This window comes from Notolabrus celidotus, chromosome 15, assembly GCF_009762535.1.
Source record: "Notolabrus celidotus isolate fNotCel1 chromosome 15, fNotCel1.pri, whole genome shotgun sequence".
NCBI classification, from domain to species: domain Eukaryota; kingdom Metazoa; phylum Chordata; class Actinopteri; order Labriformes; family Labridae; genus Notolabrus; species Notolabrus celidotus.
This window is the reverse complement of record NC_048286.1, coordinates 19,742,749-19,761,865: the sequence shown is the minus strand read 5'-3', so window position 1 is coordinate 19,761,865 and position 19,117 is coordinate 19,742,749. Positions and strand designations below refer to the sequence as shown.

Below are 19,117 nucleotides of genomic sequence, written 5' to 3'. Positions count from 1 at the left end.
AAATGTTGAAAAAGTGAAGAGGTATGAATACTTTCTGTACCCAGTGTATATTTTGAACCTCACAGGCCAACATCCTAAACGATTAAACATCTCTTCGGACTAGGAATGCATTCTACAATTTACACTGTTGATATGCGAGTGGCTGATTTTGCAACCCGACAGTCTCATCATCAAATTGTAGTGTTATGACACTTTTTTCCCACGTGTTTTCATTTGCTTATTTTGCATTTCCTGTCTTTGTCATGTAGCTTCCTTAATTTTCCCACGTCCGTTTGATACAGTCATTCTTTGTCACGGGAACAGTGTCACTGCAGTGCATTCACTCACTGTAGCCTACGCAGAAAAAACTGTATTTTTACGCACAGTGGGCGTTTGTAATGTGCTCCACGCAGTTCACCATGGTGCCCTGGGTATGTCTCGTTTAATTTTGCGGCTACAGTGTCCAATGGAAAAATGGAATACCCCCGACGTCATGAATTGTGTTTCTCGGAGGGAGGAGATCTGAACTTTGAATCGAGTCTCTGCAGGCAGCAGCAGCAGCAGCTGAGAGAGCAGCGACGGAGCAGGGAAAGTGATCACAGCTTTAACACTTTACTCACGTTGTTGCGCCCCGTTTTCACGTTCAGAGTTAAAGTATGTCATTCATTCTTATGAAGAAAAAGAGATTTAAATTCAAAGTAGATTTTGACCTGGAGGAGTTGTCGTCAGTCCCCTTCGTAAACGGAGTGATATTCTGTAAAGTTAGACTCGTGGATGGAGGCTTTGCTGCAGAGTCGTCTCGGTAAGAATGTTTTTCTATTTTTAGCATCAGTTTACTGGTTGTTTGAACACGCTGAAGATATCAAACATGAGTTAAACTTTGAGAACATTGAAGTCTAGGTTCAGTTTTAGTCGGACTTGGTTTTTTTTGTCTCGGGTTGTGTTCGTTTTTTTAAACGGTGTTTCAATAACTTGTGTACTTATCGTGTAACTACGCAACTGTTGTTGACTTCCTAACAGCCGGCTGAATACTTAAGTTTAACTTACACTTACTTCCAGCTGAAGTTTACTTTAGTTCACTTCCCAGACGAGAGGTGGATCATTGCTGCTGGTGCGAGCAGAGGGGACAGCACGTGATTTAACGTGATTTGAGTGAATCGACTTGTTCATGCGGACAGTCTTATTATTTAAAAATATATTAAAAAGTTTAGCCTTCTTTGAACATTTGATCAAAGTTGTTGCTTTGTAGCATCAAGTAGTCTATTGTTGAGAGTGTAGCCTGCAAGATTTAGACAGGAGCATCGTGGTCAACAGTAATAATAATAATAATAATAATAATAATAATAATTAATAGTATGGTAACATCAGTGAAATATCAGAATTATATAACAATAGCATTGTTCCACAGTTGCACTGGCAACGCAAGGCAAGTTTATTTATAAAGCACCATTCATACAGAGAGCAATTCAAAGTGATTTACATAGTTAAAAACAAAAAACCAGAACAGTAACAATCAACAAAAACATACAGCAAACACTACAAACATTTACATTTTATATGCAGCCAGTTATGTTTAATCCGCTCTCTCTCTCTGTGTACGTATGTAACTTAACATACATAGTATATAGTCTTGGGTCTTGTTATTTATTTAAATTAGGAGGGATTATTATAAATAATCAGCCCCTCTTCACTGTGCTGAAGTCTGTAACTTGCAGAGTCTTACTGTCCTGCTGGACACAGAATCACAATTGATCTTGTCTTAACTGAAATGAACCCTTTAATTATTCAATTCATCTCAGAACTTCTTCTCAAGGATATTCACTGACCTCTTGCAAACATTAGCTAACTTCAACTAGGTGATTGGCAGACCCTACATTTACAGAACACCTCAGTCCAATTTCTGAGCTTATAGATACTGAACAGTGTTATTGTTTATGAGCATTTATGATAGGATGCAAACTGCACTTCAGGACTTTTCCTGAAGTGCAGTTCCCACTGATCTAATAAAAAATATTTCTTTGTTTCATAGACTTATTTTCTTTAATTTGAACATTATGTTGTACATTCAATCTTTCTCTGTATATCTGGTGAACAAAAACAAAAGGAGCATACTAAGTTCTTCCTTTGGGCCTGTGATTATAACTGCCTCCACGGCATGTAAATGAGTCACTGTGGAAAAACGCACACTGGCACATGTTAAACCCTCATAACTTTGCCATGGTAACTGTCTGTTCCCAAACACAGTTTTCTCCATGCTGGTTACTCAAACCACTACTTTGGTGACTTTCTAAACATGAGCTTTTTGACAAACTTGTCTTTGATGTCTGGGACATCGCATAAATCCTATTTATTTGTATGCATACTTCTGTATTTAATTCTTTATTCTTTATAAATATTACAAATATGTTTTAAACTGTCTAAAATGAACTATGATACTAAATCCTGTTATCATTGTAGTCCTTAATCAGCACAGTCTGCTTTGTAAAAATCTACTTGTAATCTATGAGGTCAGATTCTCAAGTGTGTGTATACAACCAAATCAAAAACGTCTAACACGTTTCTATGGTTGTATCCTTCTAAAAGCCCATGAGTGCAGTTTGCATCCTATTATATAAGTGAGATAAATACTCATAAACAATAACACTGTTAAGTATCTATAAGCTCAGAAATTGGACTGAGGTGTTCTGTAAATGTAGGGTCTGCCAATCACCCAGTTGAAGTTAGCTAATGTTTGCAAGAGGTCGGTACATTATCTTGAGGTACTTTGCAGGAGATATCTTAGGGAGGGCTCAAACTCATTTAATAAATTAAATGTATCATTATGTTTGCTTTCTTTTCTGTTTGAAAATTAAAGAAAGAAGAAAGAAGGACTTAATCTTTTATCATTCTCGATGCTTCTGTACCATTGACTCTAATTCAGTACAATGCACTGCAGTAAAATCATACACAGATCTATCAGACTTCTAATTTCTGCTCTGTGTTAAGTATGCCAGTGTGTTTAAGTTTCTATATGAAGTAATGTTTCTAAATGTGCTTATCTCACAGGGAGCAGGTCCAGGCCAATAGTGTCCACTGGAAAAGAAGATTCTCTTTTGTGTGTAAGATGAGTGCCAACGCTGGGACAGGTGTACTCGACCCCTGTGTGTGCCGGGTGTCTGTGCGCAAGGTACAAGACATTTTTGCAAGCTTTAATTTGCTGACACTACAAAAAATTAATTGTATAGCCTTCCGCTTGCCGGTCCAGAGCGTAAACAGGAAGCTAAAATGTGTTATGAAAATAATGATGTTAAAGATCAAAGCACAGTTAATTTGTAACCAAAGCACAAATGATTTTCTTAGCCAGCAGTTGCACTGAAAGGAGTCACATTTGTTTTGAGGAAACACATGGCATGAGATAAGAATACAAAAAGTGAAATGTAACCTCACTTGTTATGTGTTTTTGTCTTTTTAGGAATTGAAGGGTGGAAAAAGTTTTGCAAAGGTAAGACTTCAGACAATCATTAGAACAGTCTTATCAAAAAACATTCATGGTAACATCCTGAAAGTGCACAAAGAGGACTTTGTCTGACTATCATATGGATGTTTTTATTTCTAGTTTCCTGTTGTGGTTACTGATTAAAACTATGTTATTCCAAACAGACACAATGTTAACCAGTAACCTTAATAGTGACTGAACAATAAGGTTGTCTGATTTTTCTCTCTGGGTCACATTTTTTTTACGATGCCAAACCACTTTTGGAAACGGTGACTCTTTATAAGGAAACTGTTCTTTACAGTTCTCGGCGTATATTCAGAGTCTTCCTGTATTTCATTATTTAAACAGACGGTCAAGTGGTTTAGGTTGGTTACTAATATAATGTCACTGTGTAGCTGGGCTTTGCTGACTTGAACCTGTCCGAGTTTGCTGGGTCTGGTAGCACGACACGGCGATGTCTCCTCGAGGGATACGACACCAAGAACACAAGACAGGACAACTCAATCCTGAAGGTGATGTTATGTTTTAACTGAAATGATGCATTACATTAGTGTGTGAATAAGCCTACAATTACGTCAACAGTTCTTGAGCTTATCCCCAGACATGGACTCTCTTCATCTGAAAAGAAAAAAAGAGCTTTTAACGACATGAATGGAAAAGTTGAAAGTCCTGATACATGTCAGAGCCTGTGAACAGTAGACTGTCTGAGCCATGGGAATGAATTTGAAATATGTGGATTCTTCTTGGGGCATAGATTTGCAGTGTCCTTACATTTGGCAGAATGTTTACTATAAACCAGAGGGACCCATAATCCTGCTTTACAGATGAATCAGTATACCTGCCTTTAATATCTGCTGCTATCTGACAGTATTCCTCCTCTTGTTTCTGTTACAGGTTGTCATCACCACACAACTCATGTCTGGAGACCCCTGTTTTAAAACGTAAGAGCTCATTTTGACCGTATTCATCTGTTCTTGGACTGTTTACTATTCTTCTTAAAGTCTAATTATGAATCCAAATCAAAACTTCAAACTGAAGAAATATTGACTCGTCTGTTACTTTGTTCATCTAGAGGATGTTAAAGTTGTTGTTTCAAAGGAAGTGTGTACATCACATTTAAAGTCTGCATCTAACCACAGAGGAAAGTGTCTCTATCACATCCTGTCTGTCACTACTTGAGAATAAACACTCTAATCTACTCTAACCAACGCCTACCCAAGCTCTAAAGTTCAATTTTTTTTATCTGAGATTTTGTCACTGCCTTATCTCAAAGTTAATTAAACCTTGCCCTGACTTTAATATGACTAATTTCAGTGTTTGATACAGCTCTGATGTGATGAGCAGTTTGTCACCAAGGACGTGATGCAACATCAAACTCTGCTGAAGCCTTAAGCATGTGCTAGCAGGGAGCATTCTCCTGCCAATTCAAGCCTTCCCCTTTACTCTTTCATGTTCCACGCCCTCTTGATGTAATAATATACACACTGCTACCAAGGAGATATCTTAAGTGTAAACTCAAGACTAGCACAGTCATTCATCCCACGCAGTATTACTCATGGTGTGGAGGGTTTACAACAGTGCAACAAAGATGACGCTCATTTTTTCTTTTTTTTTAGTACATGCCGTCTGTCACTTTTAGTCTACATCTCCGCCTTCAATTCAGCCTTAAACATAGCATCTCAATAAGAAGCTGTATTCCCATTTTCAATATCTGCTTAACCAGAAGTAACAGTCAAAAACACAGTTTTATAGTAATGTCAAAAGACTGCTTGAATTTTGCTTACCAATGTGTTAAATGTCTATAGTTTAATGATTACTCAATACAGTATGCTGACTTATAGTAGTGGGTTTGATAACTGCATTTACGATAAACCTTAGTGTTTAAATGTACAGAATTAAATTATAACTAGTTTATCAACACCAGTGTTAGAAAGTGCTCAGTCCATTTTTTTGTTTGGTTACATTTCGGTCTCTTTCAAAGTTGTCAGACTTGAACAGCTGATCCATACACTGCAGGCAGAGGAAGAAGCACATGTTACTTCCAGGAATAGAGCAAAAACAAATGGGCTTTCTGACGACAAAGCAAAACACTGTAATATCTCCAAATGCAGTTTACACAGCAGTTTATAGTGTCCGTTCTGAGGCTGGTTTTTCAACAGAGGAGCCAAGCTGACCTAATATAACCCCAATTATGAAAACAAGCAAACAAACAAAAGAAGTATAAATTTCAAATAAAAAGGTTGCCAAAAGTTACTTTACAGTACTTACTTTTTTGCAGCCTTCATACTTGTGATTTGTTTGTGCATATAGACATAACCATTTATTGATAATACTTTAAAAGGAAGCACTTTGTCAACACTGCCTTGCTTTTCAGTAAAATCTCTCTCTACTGTCTTCTCTTCAGTCCTCCATCTACAGCCATGTCCCTGGGAATCCCACAGGCTAAAGCTGGGTGTCTCCTAGAGGAGAGAAAGGGAGGAGACCAGCACACAGCTCTTTCACTCACTGGTAAGAATGAAGACCTTGTGGCATTCATGGAGACTATCTATTTCTCAGTTCTTGAAAGATAATTCAAGATTAATCAGGAGGACATAACATGTTAATCTTTTTTCATGCTCAAACATTTTACAGAATGTAAAACAATGTGAATTTCTTTAGGTTTTATGTTAAAGGACAATTACTCTAATTGGTTGTTCTACATTAGTCCATGTTTATAGAATGCTTTGCTCATACCTGTATGTGTGTGTATTTTTATTTAGCAGTGAAGTCTGTCTCAGTCCCAGAGGAGCTGGTGGTGTACGGCCACTCTAGAACACCCAGCCATGCAAGTCAGCAATCAAAAATCTCAGGTACACAACACACAAACAGACCCTGTATATGTTCCCTTTAAACAAAATCAGCATTACTAACTAACCAGTGATAAAAACCGTAGCATAATATTTGTTTTTGTTTTCCTCTCCTGTCCTATAGGTTACAGCTCCAATCACTCTAGTTTAACAGATCTTAGCCATCGAAGGAGCGCTTCGGGAGGATCTGCCTCTACAGGCATCGGCAGCATCATGGATCCCAGTGATCCTCAGGGGGAGAGAGGAGAGAGGGAGATCAGGACGACTCCCCCAGTCTCTATAGCATGCCAGCATGCTCTTGAACGACCCTCTACCCCTGCAAAATTTCCTAGGTATGAACAAGGATTTTTACATGATTACATAATTTCCACAGTGGTAGTAGCCTTTGTGTATAATAACGTTATTAAAATCACACCAGAAGGTCAGATCAGACTGCTCTTTGGTCTATTTAATGTATTCTGCTTTATGTATTTTGACTCACATTTGTGTAATCCACCACACTGCTTCTGTTTGTCCATTAGGCACCCAGTTAAGCAGAACTCAATGGAGAATCAGTTGAAACGAGTTGATGCCACCAGGGTGGATGCTGATGACATAGTAGAGAAAATCCTGCAGAGCCAGGATTTCAGCCATGGCTTCTTAGACTCCAGTGCAGAGGGTGTGTACAACTAATCCAACACTTATTGGGCTTATGAAGGCGCACTTGGAAGGTTGCCCGTTATCCTTCTCATGGGATCAAGTTACAATGAGATGTTGCAACAGAACTCCTTGTCTAAGCTCTTCTTCAGAAAAGCAGAAAGAGGATCAGATTTCATTCATGTTAGATGAAATACGAGACTGAAATGCACCTTTTATTTTCATGCCTAGTAGTTGCTTATATATTTTGGTTTGTTTGGTTAAGGATAAAAGATGAGAGGTTGAATTTCATATCTATGAATAACACAAGGGCAGCTTATCCTCACTGATAGTTGAGACTGCAGTGTTGCAAACCCTTGCGTGTAACAAACAATTTTACTGTATTAAGAAATCACAAGACTCTCCATTAAGTTTGCCAGATGTTTCACATATTTTAGCAAGGCGGCCTTTTGACATTCTTCAGCTATGAAACATTTTTGCATGTGTGTTTGCTTAAAGCTCTGTCACAATCTTCCATAAAACATCCCCTTTATATTTCCTTTGTTTTAAGATTTTTTTAACCAAGAGTGAGCTCTTAACGACCTAAATTGCACTGGCAGCATTCTAACATCTAATCTGTGTGTGTGTTTTGCTGCAGAGGAGGGACTCCGCTTGTTTGTTGGTCCTGGTGGGAGTACAGCCTTGGGAAGCCAGCACACGAGGTGGGTGTAACTTATGTAACTGTTGTTGGTGCCACATAGCAGACAGTTACAACACATGTAAATTCTTTGCAAATTTGCCAAATGGAGATTAAAATAAGGAATCCTTCCATTAACCACATGACTGATTACCATGTTGTTTGTTTCTATCGTGTAATATTTAATCTATAATTCACATTGTGTTGATTTTGCACATAAAAGAATGTTCCATATTCAGATCTGATCACTACCCTGGTTTCCTGTCATGTAACACATTGTGGCTTTCTCTTTCAGGGTCGCAGCTGGAGCCTTTGAGCAGGTGGTGATCAAGCACTAGTCTTCTGAAACCATGTGTCTGTCATTAAGGGTGCCGTATTACACTGATGTGGGGCAGGGGAAGTCAAGAAAAGAGTATTGAAGCATTAGAACTTGTTCCAGTCACACTCCAGGAGATCTAATTTCCCTTAAGACAATTTCCATTTGCGGCTGACCTCAAGTGTTTGTTGATCAGGGGAGCCCCCTAGTGTTTAAGAAGCGCAGATAAAAGCCACTTGGAATAATTTGGTGACTGAGATAACTGGTGTACTGACATTTCCGTTTGTCTTCTTGTGCACATCGAAAACTGTAGAGTAAAAGTTACAGCTGTAATTTCTCATATAATGTTCACCTACAAAAGTGGTATGTGAGTTCTTGAATTTCTTGTCTGTTATTTAAAATGTGTATATTTGTGTTGTACATGTTTGAGCTGGTTTCACCATTATACCAGTACCACAAGTGGCTAGAGCGTTTGTGTGTGTGTGTGTGTGTGTGTGTGTGTGTGTGTGTGTGTGTGTGTGTGTGTGTGTGTGTGTGTGTCTGTGTGTTTGTCTGTCTGTGTGTGTGTGTGTGTGTGTGTGTCTGTGTGTGTGTGTGTGTGTGTGTGTGTATGTGTGTGTGTGTGAGGGAGACAACTGACTTTTTCTCTAAGCTCCATTAATTTAACAAAACAGAAAACTGAATCTGTGGTTTATATAAGGTTCCTGGTACCAATTGTCTATAACACCTCTGTTCACCTGATTGTGTGGTAGGATGGCTGCATTCAAGATCCATGAAGTTTGTGTTTTTGTAAGTTGATGTGGTGTTTATTTTAAGTCAGAATGTGTGTATGTATGTTGTCTGTAAAGACAAAAGTAGTTGTTTTTATACAACCAATGTTGTGAAGGTGCCAAATTTGGTTAAATGTATATTTGCTGCAATGTAAGATGTCATATCTAAAATATGTAAGCTATGTTGTTATTATAAGTGTAAGCTTCATGAGGTTTTTAAGATGTCTTATATCATTTGTATATTTTAGAATGATACTTTTTTAAAAATGTATTCAGTATTTAAGGCTTGATAAAAAAAAAGTGAATAAAAAAAGAACATAAACATGTTATCCTAATAGCATTTTGGTTGGATTATTATTATTATTATTATTATTATTATTATTATTATTATTATTATTATTATTATTATTGTTAGTAGTAGTAGTAGTAGTAGTAGTAGTAGTAGTAGTAGTGTGGAAGAAAATCTATCCAGAACTAGAAAGGTTGCATTTCCTTATAGCAAATGGGTTGAAATGCTGAAGCTGAAGGCTGAAGCTGTGAAACACAGTTGAACATCTAGAAATGTGAAGTAAAGAAAAAAAAACTTTAAAAAAGTAATAAAGAGCTGAAAAAATAGAAGGGTCTTTAACATTGAAGTAGTGGAAGAAGTTGATGTAATTGAAGTATTTGAAGTAGTGAAGTGGTTGAAGTAGTGGAAGTAGTTGAAGTGTTTTGGGTGCATTATTATTATAATCAGTTATTATTATCATTATTATAAGTAGTGTGGAAGAAAATTTATCCAGAACTAGAAAGGTTGCATTTCCTTAAAGCAAATGCGTTGAAATGCTGAAGCTGAAGGCTGAAAGCTGTGAAACACAGCTGAACATGTGGAAATGTGAAGTAAAGAAAAAAAAACTAAAAAAAGTTATAAAGAGCTGAAAAATTAGAAGGGTCTTAAACATGTGAAGTAGTGGAAGAAGTTGATGTTGAAGTATTTGAGGTAGTGGAAGTAGTTGAAGTAGTTGAAGTATTTGAAGTGTTTTGGGTGCATTATTATTATAATCAGTTATTATTATCATTATTATAAGTAGTGTGGAAGAAAATCTATCCAGAATTAGAAACAAAAATAATAGGAGAGAGGTGCTGGTACGTTTATTATTCATTTAATTAGAAACAAGATACATAAAAAGATTAAATGAAGTATAACTGAAGAAATGACTTAATGGAATGACTAATTGATCATTTAAAAGGGAAATGTAGAATTTACCGGTTTGACGGTGTCACTTCCGGTTGTGGTGAATAGTAATTTCATAGTAAACAACTACCGACTATGAAAAATATACTTTTTTAGTTAAAAAAAAACCCGGCATATTTCTTAAAGTTTTAACAAAAAATACATATTAAATTTTAGTATTGATTGAACAGATTCCTTCAACTTATTTTAATCATTTCTTGAATTAAACCTCCATCATTTGTATGGGCATGCTTTTATTTTGAAAGCGGAAGTTTATGTTGGCTGACGTCGGTTCACATCAGACACTTCACCACAAACGGTTCAGTTTCCACCTGGTAACGGCGACAGACGACGGCGGGAAGTTTTTCCATTCATTTAATCACGACGAAGAAACTACTTAACGAAGGAGATAGTTACAGATCGAAGATAGGAGATCTTGTATTGATGGAGCTGTAATCGTAAAAACGCTCCCTGTAAATTAAGTTTAGTGGCGTGGGCTTCGGCTAACATGGCTAACGTCGGGAACCAGCTACCAACACAGGCCGTGAGCAAGCCTGCTTCTGGGAAACATGGGAATGTATTACCTCTGTGGGGTAACGAAAAGACTATGAACCTCAACCCAATGATTCTTACTAATGTGCTGTCTTCACCATACTTCAAAGTTCAGCTTTATGAACTTAAAACCTATCACGAAGTGGTGGACGAGATCTACTTCAAGGTAACATTAGCTAAGGCTAAACCGCATGCTAGCTGTATCACTAATGTGTCGTCGAGCTAACGTTGTTATTATGATAGCTGTGTACTTCAGTTTAAAAAGAACATTTAGGATTACAGAGCGGACGCGTAAGAAAACTCAATTTAAGGAAGATTGATTCAATGATTGAATTTGGTTTTAACGTGGAACCTTGTAAGTAGAGATTGTTTCTTTAAATTTAGCAGTCTCACATTAGCGACTGAGTTGGATACAACCTGGATTATGGAGACATAATCTACAGAAACGCGCCATCTTCAACCCGCAAACGCCTTCACTCCATTTATCACTCTGCGTTATGATTTATTAACACACATCGGCGCATTCTGTACTATAAGGTTGGCCCTCTCTCCATGAAAGACGGGATATCCATCAGAATCTTTTTCATCTATAAAGCTGTTTTAGGAAACTCAACTTTATTTATATAGCACCTTTCATACATAAAAACATGCAGCCCAAAGTGCTTCACAGAATAAAAGAGACAGAAAACAACAGCAATGGTAAAATTATAAAAGGCATGATTATAAATAAAATACTTAATAAAATCAATACAATAAAATTAATAAAACAAGTAATAGTGGAAGGAAAAGTTAAAAATAAGGTAGTGTTATCAAGATCAGATGAATACAAGAAATAAATGGATAAATAAATAATTAAATAAATATATGAAGAGTTCATTTGCAAAAACACATAACTCCGTTTTTATACATTTTCAAAAACATATTTCTTTTTTATATAGATTCCTAATAAAGTTACATTTTCAAGATACCTCTGATTTGTAAAGTGATTTTGACTTAGTCAAAGCCACCCAACCTGAGTTGATTGATAAAACCAAAAGCTAGTACTGCAAAAAAAAAAAAATTTTAAACATTTTTTTAGTTTTTCAAATGAACTCTTCATATGTTAAAGCAATGATTCAAATAATAATGCAGTCCAGTGCTAAAATGACTTATTCCAAATTAAAAGTTAGATTAAAAGTAAGTCTAAGGTTTACTTTTAAATACACCCAGAGAGCTCGCCATCTTGATGTCCAGAGGCAGAGAGTTCCATAGCTTAGGGGAATAAAAACAGAAAGCTCTCTGGCCAGTGCTTGTTGGAGACACATGAGGAACATTTAAAAGGGAAGCATTCGATGACCTCAGGGAAAATTACCACCATACCTCATTGATCTTCTTCATTACCAAGACCATTTATGTCAGAGACAAACCTCAAACCAGCTGTTTTTCCATGTTCCTCGAGTTTGGTCAGAACTGGGAATAAACTAATTTTTGTTTCTCTGCTCCTAACTCATGGAATAAGTTGAAGCCGCGTCTTGAATTAAATTAAATACACTTTTACCTTTTGGACAATTTAGAACCTTAATTTTTTGCCTTTCAACCCTGTATTGTAACTGTTTTAGCTAGGTCTACTTATGCATATTTATTGTATCATTTCAACCACTGGCCCTTCCTATTTTAGTGTTTTTACAGTCAATCCCCTACACCTCCTTTTATTTGTATAATTTTATTTTAGTTTTTATATCCAAATAAAAAAAAGTATCATATTTGATGAATTTTGATACTCCTGATGAATTGTTCTTTGTTTTTTAAATGTCACTGTAAATGACTCTATCATTGTAAATGAGGGTTTCCCCTCAATGATCTCTCGAGTATAAATAAAGGTTGATTGATTGTGTCGTTAGTAGACTACTTTCATTAACATATCATTTAACATATTGTTTGGTTTCTTATAAAAAGGGTAGTTGTGTTCCGTTAATTCGGTGGAAATCTTAATATTAGGCAACAATGTGAAAGGATTGGCTCACTTCGGTATTATGATGGACATTGGGAAATATTTACATTCTAAATAAGGAACACCCATGACCGTCATTTCTCATAAAGCCTCTGACATAACATCACCAGGGATGTTGGGATTAGTAGTCCGCTGCTTGTTTATAAAGTCAGCTGAACTTAATTCTGACTGATACTTGTTTGCGCGTGTAAACTGTTGTTTGTTGCTGAGTATTTCTTCCTATGTGCTTACAGGTGACTCACGCTGAGCCTTGGGAAAAGGGAAGCCGAAAGACTGCAGGCCAGACTGGAATGTGCGGAGGGGTAAGTGGGAAGTACGTGCTTTTTATACTCCCCATCTATTCCCTCCTATTACCCTCAGCTTTCTAAATGCAATGGCCAGTCCCTCTTTATAAATTACTTTATGAGTTACAAGTATGACGCGTTCACACCCTTTTAAGAATGATGAAATTATTTTACTACACTAGTTGATGGTTGTTTTGATAAGATCAGTCAGATCTAAGATGTTATTTGAGAAGAATGTGCAATGACTAGTTTCATTACAATGGTTTCGTCTTCCCCCCCTCACAGGTGCGTGGAGTTGGAACTGGTGGGATTGTGTCTACTGCTTTCTGTCTTCTATACAAACTTTTTACCCTCAAGCTAACCCGCAAACAGCTGATGGGTCTGATCACTCACACAGACTCTCCATACATCAGAGCTCTCGGGTTCATGTACATAAGGTAAAGTTCTTAGTGTGCTTTCCAGATGTGAACAACATTGTTGCATGAAATAAAATCTTTGAATATAGACAAATACATTTTCTGTTTATCATGAGTTATCACATCATCTGGAATACATTGTAAAATAGTTTTGAGAAGTGAATCCTATACATTAATAATACATCTTAAAAGAATGATTTATATGATTAATAATTTCACTGATGTATAATTACAGGGTTGAATATTCTTCCATATCTAATCCGTTTTCAAACTCTTCTCCCTGTTCTCCTTCAGATACACTCAGCCCCCAGCAGATTTGATTGACTGGTACGATGGCTTCCTGGATGATGAGGAGGTATGTCACCTCGGGTAATAATTTGATGCTTCTTTCTCTCTACTGAATATACAATTACAAATACTTTACTAAGAGTTGTCAGTCCCCCTCCCTTGTGATGCTCATAGCTGATTTTTCACCTTTGCCTTCATTTGGCTTAATTATCCCAAAGTTTTTCCTCCAAACTTGAGTAGCTCGGTTACTTGCTCACTGCTGTACTGCTGATTATTTTTTATAAATCAGGGTAAGTACCTTATCTGATGCCGAGTAAATCTTTCCGTCAATTTTAAGGCATGCCTGTGTTTTAATCAGGACTTGTTGCACAAAATTGAACTTGGGATAAAATGCTGTTTGAGCATTGATACAGAAACACACAAATTAAAAACACAAGTTAACTTTGGCAAATACTCATCTCTTCTCCACATATAGTTAAAGAATATGATCCCAGACTGTGCAACCAGGCCTCTTTTAATGTTCTGTTGCATTTGAACTGATCATGACATTCTACCCAACTGGTTAATTCCCCTGTTTTTTTCTTCAGATGCCCATTGTGCAGCAAGTGAATTGGGAAATGTATCTCAGCACTGTTGGTTTGCGTGTGTGAGTGCAAAGCGGTTGTTCTTATCATATAAATTTAACAACTCTTCAACTGGTGTGCTCTTAAACCCTGCTCCAATCTGTGCTTACACTGTGGGCGACTTTTATACTCCTACAGTCCCCTGAACAGTTCACATTGTGCTTTTTAGATACTGTAGAAGAAAGCCACGGTCTCTCTCTCCCTCTCCCTTTCTCTGTCTCTCTCCCTCTCTCTCTCTCCCTCCCTCTGGCTCCATGATAATGTGATCATGTATGATACTGCTTCTCCTTCCCTCCATTTCTGCTGTGTAAACAACACATGCAACCTCTTTTTTACAACCCTTTCAGCAGTTGAAGTGAAGGAAAGGAGGGGGATTTGACAACAGAGTAACTTTTCTCACTGTATTGAAGCCCACATAGTAATTACAGACCGCAGGAGTTGCCCTGCCAGTTTAGCTGAGACAATTTGTTGTGATACTTATAGATTTGTTTCAACTTTTTTAGAATTCAAAGTAAAGCCAGACACACTTGATTGATATGAGAGATTAAGCTAGATGAACAGAGGTGAAGGTTCAGTACTTGGTCATCACAATCTTTTTTTAATTTAAAGTAAGGTTAATAAATTGATCAGATTTACTTGCTCCCTGCTTGTGGTGCTAATTGAATTTTCTTCGGATCTTCCCCGACATTTGATTTCAGGAGCTCGACGTGAAGGCAGGAGGTGGCTGTGTGATGACAGTCGGAGAGATGCTGCGCTCCTTTTTGACCAAACTGGAGTGGTTCTCTACTCTGTTCCCCCGTATCCCAGTGCCTGTCCAGAAGGCTATAGATCAGCAGATGAAGGCGAGGCCTCGTAAGGTTGCTGTAAAGGAGCCACAAGAGGAAGAGGTTGCAGAGCCGGCGAGGCAAGGAGAACGACGCCGCTCTAGGTAACGCAGTAAAAAGATTGAAAATGATGAAGTATTTACACAGACAGTTTTACTTGGGAAGTCAATAATAGGATACAAATGATATATAAACTCAACTCAACTTTATTTATATAGCACCTTTCATACATAAAAAATGTAGCCCAAAGTGCTTCACAGAATAACAGAGACAGAAAACAACAGCAATGGTAAAATTATAAAAGGCATGATTTTAAATAAAATATCTAAAAATAAAAAAAATCAACACAGTAAAATTAATAACATAAGTAAGAGTGGAAAAAGAAGTTAAAAATAAGGTAGCGTTAGCAAGATCAGATGAATACAATAAATAAATAATTAAATAAGATACGTAAATTTTAAAGCAATGATTAAAATAATGATTAATAATAATAACAATAATAATAATAATAATAATAATAATGCACTCTAGGGCTAAAAATGAATTACTCCAAATTAAAAGCTAGATTAAAAAGGTATGTCTTAAGTTTACTTTTAAAAACACCCAGAGAGCTCGTGTGAGACACACGAACATTTAAAAGGGAAGCATTCGAGGACCTCAGTGATCGGGTCGGAGCATAAAATGACAGGAGATCAGTGATGTATGGAGGAGCAAGGCTGTTAAGAGCTTTAAAAACAAGTAAAATAACTTTAAAATCAATTCTAAAAGACACGGGGAACGGCCAGTGCAGAGTTTTAGGAAGTGGAGTTATGTGATCAGTTTTATTTTACTTTGTTAAAACTCTGGCAGCAGCGTTCTGAAAAGCTGCAGTTTTCTGATAGATTTTTTTTGGGCAAACCAGTAAAAAGGGAGTCGCAGTAATCGATGGGGCTTGTGATAAAAGCATGAATAAAAATTTCGGCATCTTTCTGGGATAAAAAAGGTCAGACTTTTGCAATGTTTCTTAGATGAAAAAAATGAAGTACTTAGGACCTCAAAAGACAAACAAAAGCTCAAAAAAGTACATGGAGACACAACAAGCTCACATTTGCATATTTTCTACAATAAAGAAAGTAACCAACCCCAAAAACTGAACTTCAGATAGACTCAGAACAACTACAAAGAGATTCAAGGTGTCTGCATAGCTACCTTTTTTTTGGACGCGAGTCAATGAGCATTAGATGCTCTGAAATTCAGTTTGTAATTATGTTATTAATATAGTTTATAATTTGGTTAACTAGAAAATGCCATTACTTAAGACTAATAGTACCTTTCTTGCCAGGACACCCAGACGGACCCCTAGCCCCAAAAGATCACCCAAAAGATCACCTAAGAGATCACCTAAACGGTCACCCAAAAGATCACCCAAACGGTCACCCAAGCGGTCACCCAAGCGGTCACCCAAGCGGTCACCCAAGCGGTCAAGGAGCAGGAGCCATCATCGTGAAAAAGAACGCCACGGACCCAGCTTCGACAGAGAGCTGGAGAGGGAGCGGGACCGTCAGAGGAAGGAGAGGGAGGGCAGGGATAGGGACAGAGGGGATCGAGGGGACAGGGAGAGGCGGCGGTCCCGCAGCACAGAACGGAACCAAGAGCGGCGAGAACGCAAAAGAAGTCGTAGTGGTAGCCGGGAACGAAGGAGCGAACGTAGAGACAAAGACAGAGAAGGGGGGGATGACAAGAGCAGGAGGAAGGACAGGGAGCACCATAAAGAGAGAGGCCCGGAGAGGGAGAAGTCCAGGGATAAAAAGAACAGGGGAGAAACTGACGAAAAGAGGCATAAAGATGACAGGGACAGACACAGAGACGAGAGGAAGACCAAAAGGTCAAGCCGAAGTCGAAGCAGGGAGAGGAAGCACAAAAGCGGGGGAGAGGAGAAGAGCAGAAAAGGAGAGCGCAGCCACGACAGAGACCGGGAGAAAGATGGAGAGCAACGTTCTCACAAACATAGTGGTAGCAAAGAGAAGAGCCACCATCAGCGGGAGTCCAGTAACGACCATAGTAAACACAGTGAACGCAGAAGGAGTCATAGCACTGAGTAAATGTCACCTCGCAGCAATATTACCCCTCCTCCTCCTCCTCTGGTTTTTTCATAACTTTCTTACCCAGTTTTCTGGTCCGTCACTTGTGCTAAACAGAAGGAATGTCAGCACTGTAGACAGCTGGAATATTTGTCTTTGGCCAGTGTAATGTTGCTTTATGTTTCTCTGCCTTTTTTCATCCTCCAATAGACCATTGTTAGTCTTCACTTTAAATATGGAAGTGGAAAAAAAATGGCATTTTAATTTTATATGGTTCTTCTGCCCCAGAAAGATGTGGGTTTGTACATAATGTTTCAGAGGCTGCCTTTACACGTGGAGTTGCCAGAGTTGCTCCTTGCTGGGTAGCGGCCAGTCAGCGCAGACACTCAACTAATCACTGTCGTATTTTTTAAATGTTATTTATAAAGAATACCTGTATTTTTCAGCCGGTACAATGCTAATGCAAATGTCCAGACTTTCTTCATTTAAAGCCTTTCTTCCCGGTTAAAAATGCTTTGAAGGGTGAGGAGAGTAGAAGTTTAAATTTGGGTGTAGTAGAGACATGGAGTTACATTGGTTCTACCTGGCATGAAGCAATTCTGTCCACCATCGCGTCTAGACAGCCTGGGAATGTATTAATCCTCCAAAGGGCAGTCTGCAAAGGGTGATGTTTTTTTTTACCACACACATGGAGCCCTGCTTGTGCTGTGTTTGGGTTATTGCTCTGTTGCATTTTGTTTTCTAATAAAACACTTTTACAAACAAAACATTGTTCTTGTTTTGTATTAAAGGTGACATATCAAGATTTTTTCATCAATATATATTGGTCTAAGAGGTCCCCAAAACATGTCTTTAAAGTTTATGCTCAAAAAAACACTTTGAAATCAGATTTTGGCATGCCTGAAAAGTCTTCTTCATTCCTCATCAGAACACTGTTTTCTCTCTGACCACGCCCCCTCAGGAAGTGGATGTGCCTCGGCTCTCCAGCACGTTGATCTAATGTTTACATGTTGGCTGAATATACACGGCTGCTCATAGATCGCGTTACTCCAACCCTCTGAATCTGATCCAGAATCTGATCCTGATAGAGAGGTGCCTGTAGCAGGACCTTTCTGAACGATTGGTCTCAGATTTAGTGTTTCTTGTTGTTTAATTTATCAGTATGTCGACGTGTGTCTTGGTACACAGCTACGAGCATGTAGCTATGTGGCTATGCTAACTAGCGCTAGCACTTATCCATGATAAATAAAAATCATCCACTAGATCTTCAAATCTGCAGACGTGGGGAGTAAAACCGATCTCTGCCAGAAAGGCAGCAGGATCTTTCTGAACGATTGGTCACATATTTAGTGTTTCTTGTTGTTTTATTTGTCAGTATGTTGACGTGTGTCTTGGTACACAGCTACGGCTATGAACATGTAGCTATGTAGCTATGCTAACTAGCGCTAGCACTTATCCATGATAAATAAAATTCATCCACTAGATCTTCAAATCTGCAGACGTGGGGAGTAAAATCTACCTTTGTGTTTATTAAGACAGCCTACAACTAGCATGCCTCCCTCCTAAGCTCCTTGTTACCACACATTTGTGAAGGTAATGAAAAACGGGGGAGGGATTCAGTATTATTTTATACAGTCTATGGGCTGAACAAGCTCCGAGCTCTGACTCCGTGACAGACCGGATATTGTTGTTACGTAACAAAAACACGGAAGTCTGAAACGGCTCGTTTCACACACATTTACAGAAAGGTGTAGAAATCAGAACAGGGGCAGAATGGATTTTTTTCATTCTCGGGGGGTTAGTAGACATGCCAGGGACACATATTTCAGGTAGAGAACCATTAAAAAGTCCATTTTGCATGATATGTCACTTTTAAAAGGGCATGTAAGCATTATTTCAGACATTGAAGGGAAATCAGTTGTGTGATGTAACAATGAAGACTTGATTCAGACAGTATTTGTAATAGTTTTATTAGAATATAGTCTGAAAAAATTCCATATTAAATATACATCTAGAAAAGACACAAAAGAACATACTCTTGACATGTTAAACACTTCCTGATATATTATTACCTTTTAAGATAACTACAATATTTACAAGAGTTAAAACAAAACAGGAATATTCAGATAATATATGACCTCATCCCACAGTAAATAAAGTACCTCTGAA

At 37.8% G+C, this 19,117-nt stretch overlaps 2 protein-coding genes across 2 annotated transcripts; both read left to right on the top strand.

Annotated features, from left to right (window-relative positions):
- Positions 1-322: 322 nt before the first annotated feature.
- On the top strand, positions 323-8,891 carry LOC117827298 (protein FAM102B-like). Its single transcript, XM_034703835.1, has 11 exons — positions 323-781; positions 3,025-3,145; positions 3,431-3,460; positions 3,850-3,966; positions 4,349-4,395; positions 5,859-5,962; positions 6,214-6,303; positions 6,425-6,632; positions 6,822-6,958; positions 7,574-7,637; positions 7,908-8,891. Exons 1-11 carry the CDS (start codon positions 636-638, stop codon positions 7,948-7,950), a joined length of 1,107 nt encoding a protein of 368 aa, XP_034559726.1. The 5' UTR covers positions 323-635; the 3' UTR covers positions 7,951-8,891.
- A 1,305-nt stretch (positions 8,892-10,196) lies between these two features.
- prpf38b (pre-mRNA processing factor 38B) lies at positions 10,197-17,715 on the top strand. The gene is made up of 6 exons (XM_034702739.1): positions 10,197-10,629; positions 12,687-12,755; positions 13,023-13,174; positions 13,448-13,508; positions 14,763-14,992; positions 16,210-17,715. Exons 1-6 carry the CDS (start codon positions 10,420-10,422, stop codon positions 16,967-16,969), a joined length of 1,482 nt encoding a protein of 493 aa, XP_034558630.1. The 5' UTR covers positions 10,197-10,419; the 3' UTR covers positions 16,970-17,715.
- The last annotated feature ends 1,402 nt before the right edge of the window (positions 17,716-19,117 follow it).